The sequence below is a fragment of the Semicossyphus pulcher genome, unplaced genomic scaffold (genome assembly GCF_022749685.1).
Source record: "Semicossyphus pulcher isolate SPU_LCO1_2020_fin unplaced genomic scaffold, fSemPul1.0.p SCAF_2, whole genome shotgun sequence".
Taxonomy (NCBI): Eukaryota; Metazoa; Chordata; class Actinopteri; order Labriformes; family Labridae; genus Semicossyphus; species Semicossyphus pulcher.
The window spans coordinates 8,666,258-8,681,059 of NW_027211693.1; the positions used below are offsets into that span (position 1 = coordinate 8,666,258).

Below are 14,802 nucleotides of genomic sequence, written 5' to 3' on the forward strand. Positions count from 1 at the left end.
ACAAGATGGTGTCAGGAAATCCAGAGCCAATCTCTGACACTGCAGTGTCCCTTCATCCCCTTCTCTCCCCTCTGGGTTTAGACCGGGACAGACTGACAGCATGAGGAACTGTTATTTATTTATTTATGGACTGACATCGTGTTAGGATCCTGTTTGTCTTGTTGGCATTCTGGTTACTTCTTGAGTCAAACTCTATTTAGGGAAACTGGGATTCTGAGGGGAAAAGACCTCAGGTGCTTTCTTCAGTCATGAATGTAATTCTTAAAACAATATATGAGTAAAAGCACTGGCTGCTGCAGAAAAATGATTTAATTAGAAAAAAGCTAATTGCATACAAACAGGTTGGGAGATAAAGAACCTTATAACAGATGCAGACATACCCTTAAGAAAGGTTGCACTGTTATAGGTTTAGGTTTAGATAAATGACCAGCTCATATCATCTTTTTTAAACACTTTTGGATCCACTCAGTGGTAGAAAACCTATATTTTATTCCTGATTATAATGAGAAAAGCCTTTCAAATTATCTTATGTTTTGTGGCTCTGAATTACATTCTTTCTGTCACAACAACCGACAGACACATCTGTACTGTGACAGTGAAGAAGCAGACAGACTGGAAGCGATGATACACGTCAAATCGAAAGATTCTATTACTTCTCTGTGGCAAACCAGCTGTTCTGTGCATAATGGATATAGTGAGGCAGGTTGACCGACTGTGGACGTATGTAAACACAAACTAATGGCATCAAATGGGTCCTTCCAGTGCTAGCACCAGAAGACTCAGTTGCTTTATTGCCCCTTTTTTAACTAAAGTGTTTTACAAGTTTAAAGTTGTGATCTCAAAGATCTCACTTTCGATCTTGATGGCGGCACTTGTGGTGATAAACGCTAATTGCGGGAGCACACTTCCCACATATACAGACAGTGTCGAATGTGTGACGCCCACGGTTGGCTACTGTTTACTTGCAACACTTGTAGAGACCCGAAAAGCAGCCGCTTAGCTCCGCCTACCCTCTCTGGCAGACCAACCACTGTTGGGTGATGGAAGACGTGTCACTAACTGGGCGCCGCTTGTGATTTTATACTGCAGAGGCTTTCATCAGAGGGCCATAGGCTCTATCACCATTGTGTAACCTCATAAGGCGATAGATAGTGACTTAACAGACATTTATTTACATGGAAATCTTGGAGACTATTACTTTAAGTTCATTGTTTAGCTGTAGTACTCGGACATTTGTGACCTTCAGTCATAAGGACATTAAAAGAGCCATACTGCAACCCAGTAATTTAATCAGTAACTCTTGCATGGTAAAAAACACTTCAAGAAGCAGCAGTTGATGTGGACAGTGAACTGGCACGTGTTTGTGTTCATGTCATGTAAATTGTCCTTGGATGTGCTCCACACTTTGCACAAGCTGTGTAAAGCAGCCGACACATCAAGGACAAGTAACAGCTGTTCAACTAGGATAGTTAAAACTAAATTACGACGCTTATATTGTTTTGCCACCAGTTTGATTACATTAAAGCAGACAAGTCGACCTCCCAAACAACCCAACAATTCTACCTCTGATCAAAGACTGTACGTCTCTGTTCTCTTTCATATCCACACCTGCAGCGGCGCTGCTTGTGTCTTATATAATGATGACAGCGACAGCACATCTTCTTAAAGGCAGTTTGTTTCCAAAAATAAGATGCACACGACACAGGGGCTTTTCCACACTGTTTCCTTTATTCTGAAGGAAGAACAATGTACCCCACAGATCAACTGTTGACATGAGTAGTTTTAACTAACCACAAAGCAGACTCGTGATCCTGCAATATTATTCAAAGAATGAGTTTTGTATTACTACGAGGGGGCTCCTGGCTTATATTTCACCTAATTATTACGGCTGTTAGGGAAAGAGGAGCTTATCTATTAAAGCAGTTGTGTCTAATTGCCTTTATTTTAACCTTTATTAATGCCGGATTATTTGACTGAGAGCCTGTTTTACTTCACACTCAGTCTATCTTTCATTTGACCTGCCTGGCAGCCACAGGCTAGGATCAGCTGTTACAGAGCTAAAGCAGGTGCAGCTCAAGTGCCTTGCTTAAGGGCAGTTTTATTATTCTAACATTCAGTGAACTGTTTTGTGATACACATTTCCTGCAACGGTTTTCCCACCAAGTTTGGGACACAAAAGTCTCTAGATTAGTTTTTCAATCCCGGATGGCTGTCATCAGTCACTATTGTGTGGTTCTTATGAGGTGTAAAATGATCCCTGCTTTCAGAGAAAAGTAAAGCAGAGCGAGCTCAGCCAAGCGATCATTTTTGCTCGTACTTGTGGCCCTTTGTGTGCCTTTCAAAGAAGCCTTGTGATAAAGGTGTGTAAACTCCTTTTGTACTAAAAGATACTGTTACATTGATAAACATCTACAGCAGCACAATGAACTTTTAGGCCTAAACATTGCAATAATCTGCCAAAATATGAGCTAATATCTTCTTTTGGTGGAAGATAGCAGCTTCAGAAATTAAAGCACAAAAGACAGATCAATAGCAAATTTCTTTTATTCACTTTTTGGAAAAAATACTACAACTTTCCATCCATCCATCTGTTATCTATACTGCTTATCCTGTGCAGGGTCGTGGGGGTGCTGGAGCCTATCCCAGGGCTGCACCCTGGACTGGTTTCCAGTCAATCACAGGGCTGACACACAGAGACAGACAATCTTTCATGCTCACTCTCACACCTACGGGCAATTTAGAGTCACCAATGAACCTAACGAGCATGTCTTTGGACTGTGGGAGGAAGCCGGAGCACCCAGAGTAGGGTTGGGCATCGAGAATTCCAAAATTCTGATTCTGACGGAATCATTAAGAAAGTTTAATTTCGATGCTGCTTATCGATTCCTAAACAAATTTCCCTTGGGCAGAGTTGTTGCAGGGCGGGTGCGAAGCACCGCTCATTGGCAGATAGTATCTGTATTTATTCAGTAAGGAGACTGTATCTACGTTTTTAACTAACGAGAGAGGGAGAGACGGTGGCAATACTGTAATCATGCAGCACAGTGAGGACACAGATCTGTGTGCGTCTCTCATGCTCTGCTCCTGACTCTGTCCTTATTTCTGCGCACAGTTACTATAAAGTATACACTCCGTCTCGACACGCTGTCATATGTCCACATGCTGTGTAGTTCATATATTTCACTGTTAAACACCGAGCTGTGGAGGAGTATCAGGCTTCATAATCAAACAAAGTTTCATATCACGTTATCGCTTCACTCCGAACTCACCCCCTCCCTCTCTCCGTCCCTCTGAGTGCCTGTGCAGCAGCTCTCCCCCTCTCTGTGCTGCTAGTCTGCATCACAGTTGTTTGTATTATAGTATGATGTGTTTTAAAGTCTTATTAGGATGCATAATGAAATTGACCAACAAGAACTTAATTTCAGAATCATGTTGGGTTAAACAACAGTCTTGAAAATATTATATATAGTAAAAAGAAATGCAGGATGCAAGGCCCGGGTTGCCAGGTCCATGGTTTTCCAGCGGAATTGGGCTACTTTTGAAGTGTTGCTGCGGACCCTGTGTAAGGCCCTTTAGAAATAATCATGTGACCTGTTTTGACCCTGCCCTTTAAATTGAAATCGAAAAACCGTTAAGAACCGGAATCGATAAGCAGAATCTGAATCGTTATAATCCAAATGATACCCAACCCTAACCCAGAAGGAACCCACGCATGCACAGTGAGAACATGCAACCTCCACACAGAAAGGCCCCCTTCGTCCGAACTGGGAACCTTCAAGCTGTCGACGGTGGCGCTAACCCCTGCCCCACCTTCATCCTTATACACATGTATGTATTTTAGAATGCTTATAAACTGTAGCCCTTCTAAAAAGGCTGTTTAAAGCAGGGATGTTGCTCATTCATTCTGCAGAGCAGGCTCCACATCAATGCAAATGGGAGAGCTGGAAGGCCAGAGCAGGCTCTGACAATTTGAGGACGTGTTATGTGTTCCACCCACCAGCAGTAAGTTAACTCAAAGAAGAAGAAGAAGAAGAAGTTAGCAGCCAACCTAAAGCAACTGAAAATGAGTTGAGAATACAACAAGGTCCCAGAGCTCATAAGAGAACAATATTAGCTGCCATATAATAAACAGTAAAGGACCACTTTTTATGTTTAGACAGCAATGTCTCTGCCCGAGGCGTATGGGATATGTCACACAGGAAGTCGATGATGTTGTATTAGTCACTTGTTTGCTTCCAGAATGGCAGCATTGTTTGGTACATTGTAAAAAGCATAGCTGGCGTAATAACTGGCATTACGGCGTTTTTGCAAACCCGGACTTGTCAATTAAATGCACATTAGAGCTGCCACTGTTTGGATCCTCTTTGTTTTGTATGAGCTCAGGATCCACAAATGCTCAGTTTCCACTCACAGAACAAAAATAACAGTCATGGGGAGCAGGTGGAGCGAATGGCTGGGCGTACAAAGCTCATGACTTTGGCACTCTGGGGGTTTGCATGTCTGTTTGTGCCTCAAGTCAACTTTGAGTCTTAATAATTTAATCGAGACGGAATCCAAAATTCTCCTCAGGGCCTGCTGCCAGAAGCAATTAGAACACAAAGCCAGCGCCAGTATGTTTTATACAAAACATGTTAGTCATTGCAAATGAGTTTTAAATTAACCAAACTGATAGGAGACGCTGTTGTCAGCCCACAAGGACTGGAGATGACTGTGTGAGAGAGAGAAGAAAGGGCTGATGAGTGTATGGAGTGATGGAGTGTATGTGTGTGATAACTGGGACTGAATAATTCAGCTCTTACATTACCAGAGACACTATGTAAATCAACAGGTTTAACTCAACTGAAGAAGTTTCTTTTCTTCCTTGAAGAAATGTTTGTCCATCAAAAACTGCTTTTTTCTCTAACAAATGGATGAACGGACTTGTCACTGCTGATGATGCTCAGCCAAGAGGACACATATAAAATGAAAGACGCATCCGAGGATGGATGAATATAAAAGACAGGAAGGAGGAAGAGAGGACAGAGGAAGATCAAAGACCGAGGGATAAGAGAGGAGGAATATAAGAGAGGTGAACGAGAGAAAAGCAGCAAGGAGAGACGGCTGGATTGAATCCAACCTGCGTTTCAGTGAGAGGCGTCTAATCCCTCTCCATGAACGAAAAGCTCACTTGATGCTAGTTTCCCTCCCACGTTAACTCTCTCCTCTCCTGCCTGCAATCGTCAAACAGGCACTTAAATGTATTAGTCAGGCTAAGGATGTGACCTTTAACCCCTCTAAACTAACCTGTTGTTTTTCATGTTGACGGTATCTTAGTTTCAGAGGTCTGCACTGATTCTCCAGGGATTGTAAGTCTCTTAGCTGAATGCATATAGAGTATTTCAAATGTTAATGTAAATGCATGAGAGACTTAATGTAAATGTAAATGCACAGCGGAGGCAAGCTTCAGTAGCTTCCTGAGCTCTGAACCAAATCCAGGTAGAGGTTTTACCGCAGATTTAATGAAGCTTTGCAGGGAGCCCGAGATAAAGCACAACCTGGCAAAATGAATTTTTCATCAGTTTCACTAGAAGGGAGTCGCCCGCCCTGAGGAATCCAGCAGTTCTTTATCTCAGTTCGGCTGCCGTGCTTTCAGAATAGCAAAGGATGAAGCTATTTTGATGGTCATGAACAGGGGGGGTTCTCAGGTTAGTTACTGCTCTCTTTGACCAGAGCTTTGTTGGTGGCTCAGTTAATTCTGCAATTACATGTCATTTCTGTTTTTGGTTTAATCTTCTGTGCTGTGTTCGGCTCTGTGGCATCGTTTTAAAGTAGTTTCTGCTTCCCAGGTGTGAACCAGAGCTTGTAAATAGAACATGAACTCAGCCTGCCTTTATACCGAGAAGTCTCATGTGACTTTGACAGCAGGGAGTCAAACAAAAAAAGATTACACTCCAGGTAACCTTAGCTTTGCATTTGCATGCATGTGTCTGCTCTCTTTCCCCAATTTACCATCTGTGGTCTTAATCCCGGCCAGGAAAACACAAGATAAATAGCTTAATGTGATCAGCCCAGACTGCACTTTTACATTATTGATTTTCGTATGCATCCTGCTGTCTGACAGATATCAAAAGATACTTTTTTTTGCCCTAACCTGTTCAAAATATGCAAACATGCAGCTCTCATAGAAATTGGAATGACCCCTGCTTTGACCATTAGAATTGATTCAAACCACAGGCGAGGTTTATTCACGTAGTCAGAGGCCATCATGAGCGGCTGCAGTGCTTTGGGGCTAAAGTTCAGACTTGGAAGAAGACAAAAAATATTTTTATCTTATTCTTAGTGTGAAATAAAAGTCGTTGTAATTGATCCCAATGGGAGTCTTCACGTTTGCAAAAAGAATCAAAACTTAAACTAATAAATATAAAGTTATTCTCCCTCTGTATGCGCCAAACATTTATTTAATTTAAGTCTGGCTAAACACTGACTGTATCTCTACTTGTTCACCTTGAACAACAACAACAATATAAACACTATTCATCCACCTGTTGAGTGTATTTTTACTGTAACAGTCAGATTAATAGATTAGTACATTGACAAACACTTAATTGAAAATTCTTGAAATAATTTAATTGGACCAAATATTAGCACAATAGGCACACCTGAATATCTTTGGGTTTTGGACTATTGGTCAGATAAAACAAGCAAATTGATAATGTTGCATTTGGCTTCATAAATTATGAAATGTTTCACTGACTTTTTTTTTGAAAATATAATATTGTTAAAAGATCAATTCTTGTCTTGGCAGATCAGTAATGAAAAAAAGAGTTATTTGCAGTTCGGTATATAAGAAAAAAGACAGCCTGTGTTCTGTATTTGAATACATGTAAAGTCACTTTTTACTGTATTGACCTTGTATCTCGTTAGTTAATTAAAGAAAGGACAAAACTATCAAACAAACTGTAATCTGTGATCTGTAATCCTCCCAGCAGCCCCTCTGGGTGTCCATGGAGAAAAAAAAGGATTAATGCCACGGATTAAATGATTTGACATAAGTGTTCAAGTCTACGCCTTTAGTGTCTGAACACAATGAACACACATGCTCATTAATGCAGTGAGTGTCTATTCAAAGTCTTAGCAGAAAGGCTCCAATGTTGGTGAAACTTACACAATAATATTCTGCTAAAGTACTTCCTGCACCGCGAACTTCACCTCTATGCATGGTTTTAAATACACTTTGAAACAGTTGATACAAAAAAGCATGAAATAACTTCACAACACATACAACTGTGCATTAAGCTGGATCAGACAAACTACACCAAAGCAGACTAATCTATGGGGAGACATTTTAAAGTGGAGCTTGGTTCATTTGACATCCGCTACGACATGCACCACGTCGAGCAACTACGAATCTCTGTCTCCCAAATTACTAAATCATTCGCAAGGCCTGAGTGCAGCATATATCATCCGTACAAACCCACTCTCTATATTCAACACATGTACCCAAAGTCCCCAAATATTAAATATTGTCCAAACACAAGCGATCATACAAGCCTTCAGCCTTACACGAAGAGTCTAAGACTGATAAAACTTTAATATAAACTGCATTACTTTCACTGGAGTGCTTTATAGCTTTGTATAATCAGCACTATAGACACATTTTGGCTGGTTAATGTGTAACACTCAGCTGTCAGTTCACCAGTATCTTATTCAACTGACTGATTTTAGTAGACATTACATTCTTATATTTCACATTTAACATAGTACAGAAAGTGCAGAGTACATCTGCAATTATACAACTGGCATGAGGTCAAGTACGAATGTGTTTCTGCTGTTGTTCAATGATTTATCTCTGAAATCTTTCCTTTTACATCCCTGCAGCCTGTGTAACCAATAAGACACGCTGTGGTTATTATTGAAGCAGAGCTGTTGAGATGACTGACCTTTTCTCTGTACTGTCTGTGCCGAGTCTCAAACAGCATAAACTATTCAGGAATATCGTGTAACATACAGACAGTGAAAGCCAATAACCTGTGGGAGATAAATAAATGTCAGACGGAAAAAGGTCCAATCGACAAAGAAGCTGCCTGGTGTGTAGAGGCGGCAGACTGTCAAAGGGCATACAAAGAGGCTGCACACTATAGTAGTGGAAAGAAAATACGTTTGTGGATGTGCACAGCTTGCTTATATTTATTTATTTATATTTAAACACAAAGTCTGTTGAGATTGCAATCCCTTTATACGAAGGACAGCTAGCTAAATCATCACACCAATAACAGAATAGAAATAAAAGGCAGCAGACAGGAAATACAGACATCAAGCAGCTATAGACACTATTAGACACTGTTAAAGCCTCTGGTGTCACAGTTGAAGCTATTTTTTTATTGCAAAAGAACATAAGCTACAGAGCAGAAATAGAAAAGCACAAAGTATAAAAGTGGAAGAGACAGAAGGAAAGGCTGCTGAAGGAAAACAGATTGGAACAGACTGAGGCGGATGGACGAAGACGAACAGCAGAGAGAAGGATTTAGGAGGGAACATAAAGAGATAGAGTTAATACTAATGAGAAGAGAAGTGGAAGGATAGATGGATTAAAACATAGATTAGTAAATACACCAATCAGCCATAACATTATGATCACTGAAGGGTGAAGTGAAACACATTGATTATCTCTTTAAAATGCCACCAATAAGTGGGTGCGATATGTAAGGCTACAAGTGAACATTATGTCCTTAAACTTGATGTGTTGGAAGCAGGAAAAATGGGCAAGGGCCAAATTGGGATGGCTAGGCAACTGGGTCAGCAGCAGCATCAGAACTGGACCACAGAGCTACGGAAGAAGGCGGCCTGGTCTGATGAATCATGTTTTCTTTTACATCACGTGGGTGGCCGGGTGCGTGTGCATCGATTACCTGGGGAAGACATGACACCGGGATGCACTATGGAAGGAAGGCAAGCCGGTGGAGGCAGCGTGATGTTTTGGGCGATGTTCTGCCATTCATGTGGATGTTACTTTGGCACGTACCACCTACCCTAAACATTGTTGCAGACCAAGTACACCCCTTCATGGTTATGGTATTCTGTGAAGGCAGTGGCCTCTTTCAGCAGGATAATGCTCCCTGCCACACTGCAAAAATGGTTCAGGAATGGTTTGAGAAACAAGTTCAAGGGGTTGGCCTTGCCTCCAAATTCCCCGGATCTCAACCCAATCAAGCATCTGTGGGATGTGCTGGACAAACAGGTCCGCTCCATGGAGGCCCCACCTCGCAACAGGACTTGAAGGATTTGCTGCTAACGTCTTGTGACAGATACCTCAGCACACCTTCAGAGGTCTAGTGGAGTCAATGCTGCTTTGGGGGCAAAAATTGGTCCTACAATATATTTGGCATAATTAGGTCATAATGATATGGCTGATCAGTGTAGATGCATAGATGATGGTTTGAGGATGGGTGGAGAGAAGAAAGATAGAGGGATACAGATGATGTAATGGAAACTAGGCTTTTCATGCTCCCGCTCGTACAGAGGGCGGTGTGGCGGGCCGAACCTGTATGAACAGCTCAGAAAAAGAGGGAAAAAATTCCAATCAACTCGCTCCAAAAGCCACCAGCCGCATCAACAAAACTCTAATATTCACCCTACTAAGCCCCGGCAATGGTCTGTGACAACACCCGTTGCTAACAGGCTTATTAAGAAGATAAATAAATAAATAAGTGAGTAAGCCCGGCTATGAGATACACTTCCACACCACAGAACTTCATTCAGCCCTGCTCCGCTTGTAAGGCAAACAGTGCAACAAAGCAGACAGCGAGTGCGGGATTTTTCCTGAACAGAGGGACGATGTCGCCAGCTACGTGGATTCACCCTCACAAAGTTATCTGAGGGCACACACACACACGCACACACAGGAAATGGCTCTACAGTATGTAAAGCATTCAAATCAGCAGGAGTTGTAACACTAATGCAAGAAGGAACTCTGCATGGCCTTTCCGCCGCTTCAGTGACATAAACCAGGATTTTACTGGTGCTCTCATTTTCTATTCTCCTGTGTAATAACTCATGCCATATTTATATGAATGCATTTTATTGCAAGCAGCTAGTATTACACATTTTGCATAAATAATGAAGCAAATGACACCATTCTCTGCAGTGCATCTTCGTTATACATCCCTCAACTTTACTGTTTATGTCTCAACGCCATCATCGGTGTTGTTTCCACATGCAGCCGGACAGAAAAACAACTCAAACCACTGCACATTATATACCCAACACCAACTAGCAGACATACAGAGTAAGTGACGGGTTTGTGAACACACTGGAACATTTAGCAGCTAGGGAGCCAGATACGTCCCTCAGGAGTTAGTGGAGAGTAAAACAGAGCTTAAAGAAAAGTGAGTGTAAGACGAGAAATCTTCAGGTGGACAGAAAAACAACCGTTAATGAATGCTAATGATGCTTTGTATCTTCATGTATATAAACTACAATACTATGCCTTTAAAGATGTTGTTTCTGCTCCTCTGAGGCACCTTATACATAAATATAAGCAGGTTTAATATATCGCTAAACCTCCATGAGAGAGCGCCTGAGTAAAGATGAGTTTTTACAGTATATCAAACACAAAGGTCATGCAGGTGTTTTAAAGAACGTCCAAGAAGCAACGCTGCTTTAATTTGAATAAACAGAATAATAATCCAAGCACCAACAACAGCCAAGCACCTCCTACGCTGTTTACTGTAGCAGGTGAACCAAAGTGCAGCACAGCAACTCTACATTAATCAGAGCTCGGGGACCAACATGAACATTGAATTAGGCAAAACAACATTTACACTTTAATAACCGCATATTGATGCAAATATGTGGTACCAGGGCCGACTTTAAACACCTTCGGGAGGTGTCATCAGGCCTCAGGCTGGGAGCACACTCCAGGTGCTGTGAAAGCATAGTAACACAAGGAGCCAAAAGCGTTCAAGGAGCATTTCTTCTTCCTTGTTGCTATGCAACCAAAAAGTTTTCAGTATTTTTAGATAGTGAGTTTGGCGTCCTGGTGTTTACTAGATAGACTATAGAGTTCAAAGTGAAGACAGACAAGAAAGATTGAGAAGGAAATATACAACAAAGTCTGCAGCCTGATTCATATCCACTTTGTTACATCTAAACTACATCTGTCACACCAGCAACACAAACTGAGTTAAAAGGCAAATGAAAGAGGCACTTCATTGATTTTACCAAAGAAGGCATTACTAGTCACGGGGGAACCTACTCAGTGTGCAAGATGTTGCTTCTGTGTGAACAAACAACCTTAACTTTGGTCTGGAAACAAGAGAACTTAAAAACAGAAAGCCTGTGTTCCATGTGGGTTTGCATTAAAGTCAGGACTGTACTGATTTGACCTAGAGGAGTAAAGAGTGGGGGGATGACATGCACCAAATGATTGGCAGACCGGGAGTTGAACCTGCGATCAGTGCAGCAAGGACTGCAGCCTCTGTACATGGGGCACCTGCTCTACCAACTGAGCTAAACCAGTGTCCCTACTTGCATCTTGGAGAGACAGATGCAATTACACTTTTTTTTTGGCTCACATGCATCTCAAACAACCTCCAAGGAAGGTTTGAGAAATCAGTTTTCAGTCCATCTTGGATTCTTTTCAAAAGAATTATATTTTCAGGTTAACCGTAGCTTTACAATCCCAATCGCAAGCCCACTGCGTCACTGAATCAATCTGGGTCTTAGATGGAAAATAGCCAACAACAGCAGCTACAATGTGGGACTATAAACCAAAATCAAACTAACACATCTTTTGTGCACACTGTCATCCATTTCTTTCTGTGTTTTCACATACCCAGGTCCTGGGACCCTGCCACCGGGTCACAGGATAAATCTGAGGGGTTGTGACAGGCTAAACAGGATGGGGGTGAAGAAAAAAAACACAGTTCTTCTACACAGGTTGTCTGGTTTATTTTTAGACTTTTTAAATCTTTGCTTTATTCATTGTACATTTTCTACTGCTGTAAAAAGTAATTACTTGATTCAAACTATTTCAGAGGCTCAGCTGTTGGTAATTGCAAAAGAAAAATATTTATGTACACTCTAAGATGCCAGTTGCCAGACGAACAGCTGTTACCTTGTAACAACAAACAAATGTTCTTGTAGCACCCTAGACTTTCAAATTACATCACCTTGATAGTACTTATGGTCCTGAGTAGTAAAATGCATGCGTACATTTGCATTAGCTTATGAAAAACTGATCGACTGAACAATGATTTTGTGTTTTCTCCCTATGACTACATCAGACCCTTTCTTGTTAAATGTCTGCCAGTAAATGTTAGCGTGCACTGACTTGACATTTAACTGAAATCTCTCTCTGATAAAGGGGAACAAGCCTGTGTGTGTGTGTGTGTGTGTGTGTGTGTGTGTGTGTGTGTGTGTGTGTGTGTGTGTGTGTGTCTGGGGCTGACTGTTCATATCAGAGCTGACTTCCCATGAGCCTGATGTAAAAACACCTCCGCACAAGGTAAACACTCTGTTACCATAGAAGCTGTAACTACGGAGAGAGAATCAGGCTTAACTTTACACAACCAAAAGACGAGGAGAGGACACACACACGCACACACACGGAAAAAACTACGGTGGAAATGCTTTTAATGAAAAACTGTTAATCTTTCTGACTTGGTAACAATGTTCCCACCAATGACATTTAAGGTAGTAAACTGTATTAAAAAGGGAGGGAGAGGAAGAGAGGGAGAGTCTCCTTCTTTGGTATTTACGATGGTGTAACCAATAAAAAAGGTATTAGCCGGTCAAGGCGACTTAACCTGCCAGGAGAAAGTTGTTATCCCTCACATTTCAATTAAAAAAAAGAATATTCCTGTGGTTCTATTCTGATGTTAATGCATCAAACAAGACAGGACTCTATGTGCATTTTTCCATGCAGTAAATGTAAACGAGTGGGTGTATGGAGAGCACTTCACTGTGGCCTTGCATGTAAACAGCTGGAGTCTCACTCTCCACACGGGAGCCAGATGAACACTAGGTAGCACTAACTCATAGAAAGGAAACATCTCGCGTATATTAATACATGCCTGTTTAAATGGTACATCTGTGATGCGCTCTAACTGTAAATAACACCCAGCATGCATGTGTAGTATGATAAACCTGACAGTCCCCTCAAGTGGATATCACATTGATAGAAACGCACACATACTCTCACACAGATAAAAATAAATCTGGGCGACATGGCAGCAGACTCTCATAAAGACTGCGATATTGGACAGGGACTCACTGCAATCTTGTCCACGGACTTTGAGAAATGGGAATATGAGTCCTGTGTGCTGGGGCTCAGAGAGATAAACATAAAGTAGACAGATAAGCCTGAAGAGAAGCGTATGATGTAGTCTACTCTGTGTCAAACTCACACATATTTCTCTGTGTGTAGATTTGTGTTGCACTGCATTTATTATAGTAGAATCACAGCGAATAAGATGATTAGTATTCTGCAGATGGTAGTCAATAAAAGTACTGTAAAGAACTTAATCTGTTCATTTAAAAAGTACACTTAGACAGTGATCCTCTGGTCTTGCTGCATATTGATTTCTTTTATTCTGCTGCATGCTACTCTGATTTACTGAGAGGTTTACAAAGAATTGAGGGACGAGCTACATGACTGGAAAATTGAGTCCAACATGAACCAGGTTCCCCAGATAATATATTCATGTGGCGTGTTTTCACACTGTTCTGTTTGCTTCTTAACAACATAATATGGTGCATCTTTATCTCTCAGAGCTCAGCACCGTGATGAAGTTATTAAATGTACCGCTGTTATTTTGTGTAATCACGGCGTTCAGAGGTCTGCTATTTCTCGATAATAGGCCGTTGCTAGGGATGCGGCTGCAATCACACAATCTGGAGGACTGTAATCATATCAACCCACCGACAGAAGTCGAGTAAATTTGACATCAGTCTGTTTACAGAGGGAAAAAAAGAAAAGAGACGCAAAACAGCAGAGAGAAAGTAATAAAGTTATAATGCAAAACCTGAAGGCAACGACAGAGAGATCTACAAAACTGGAGACGGCACGTCGGCACATGAAGTAAACACTGAACAGAGCACAGTAGGGGATACGCCGGTGTTTAAAGACGGTTAATGTAAAAGAAAAAAGTCAATAGACTCTGACAGTGACGAGACAGAAAACCTCAATCAGGTGCTGCTTCCTGCGGTCCTGTTCACCGCGTCTTACTTCACCATCAGTGGAAATGTTTCCATTTAATGTGAGTAAAAACAGCTAGCTCAGCTCATTGTAATGTGAGTTATAACAGCTAGGTTAGCTCATTGCAATGTGAGTAACAACAGCTAGGTTAGCTCATTGCAATGTGAGTAACAACAGCTAGGTTAGCTCATTTTAAGAAGACTACAGAGTTAACCGTTGCTATGGACGCAGCTCCAGCTGTGAGTGTAACATACTATTTTTTAAACAGTAGGTAGCCGTGTAATAAGAAGGATAATGTATAGTGAGTAATGTACAGTGCACACTATACATGATCCCTTACATAACCAATAGGCATCTTAGTTGCAGTGCTGCTGTTCTTTATATGTAACAAAAATATCAATCATTTCTTCATTTATTGGCTGCATTTGTAGTATAGCTGCAACAATAAGTCAAGTAATCAATCAGTCGATCAGAGGAGAATTTGTGGCCAGATATTTAATCAATTGATAAATCAGTTTAGTCATTTTAAAGGCAAATATGTCAATCAGTTGCTTATTGGACAAAAGAAACAATTTAAAGAGGTCATTCATTTTTAGACTAAACGATTGATAGATTAATTGTGAATA

At 41.2% G+C, this 14,802-nt stretch overlaps 1 protein-coding gene across 1 annotated transcript in view; it reads right to left on the minus strand.

The window, feature by feature from the left end:
- prom1a (prominin 1a) overlaps positions 1-1,600 on the minus strand; it is a 41,418-nt gene extending 39,818 nt beyond the window's left edge. Inside the window, exon 1 of the mRNA XM_069670256.1 lies at positions 1,564-1,600. Coding sequence (XP_069526357.1) covers positions 1,564-1,600 — 37 coding nt within the window. The remainder of the gene's footprint in view (positions 1-1,563) is intronic.
- Between the last annotated feature and the right edge of the window lie 13,202 nt (positions 1,601-14,802).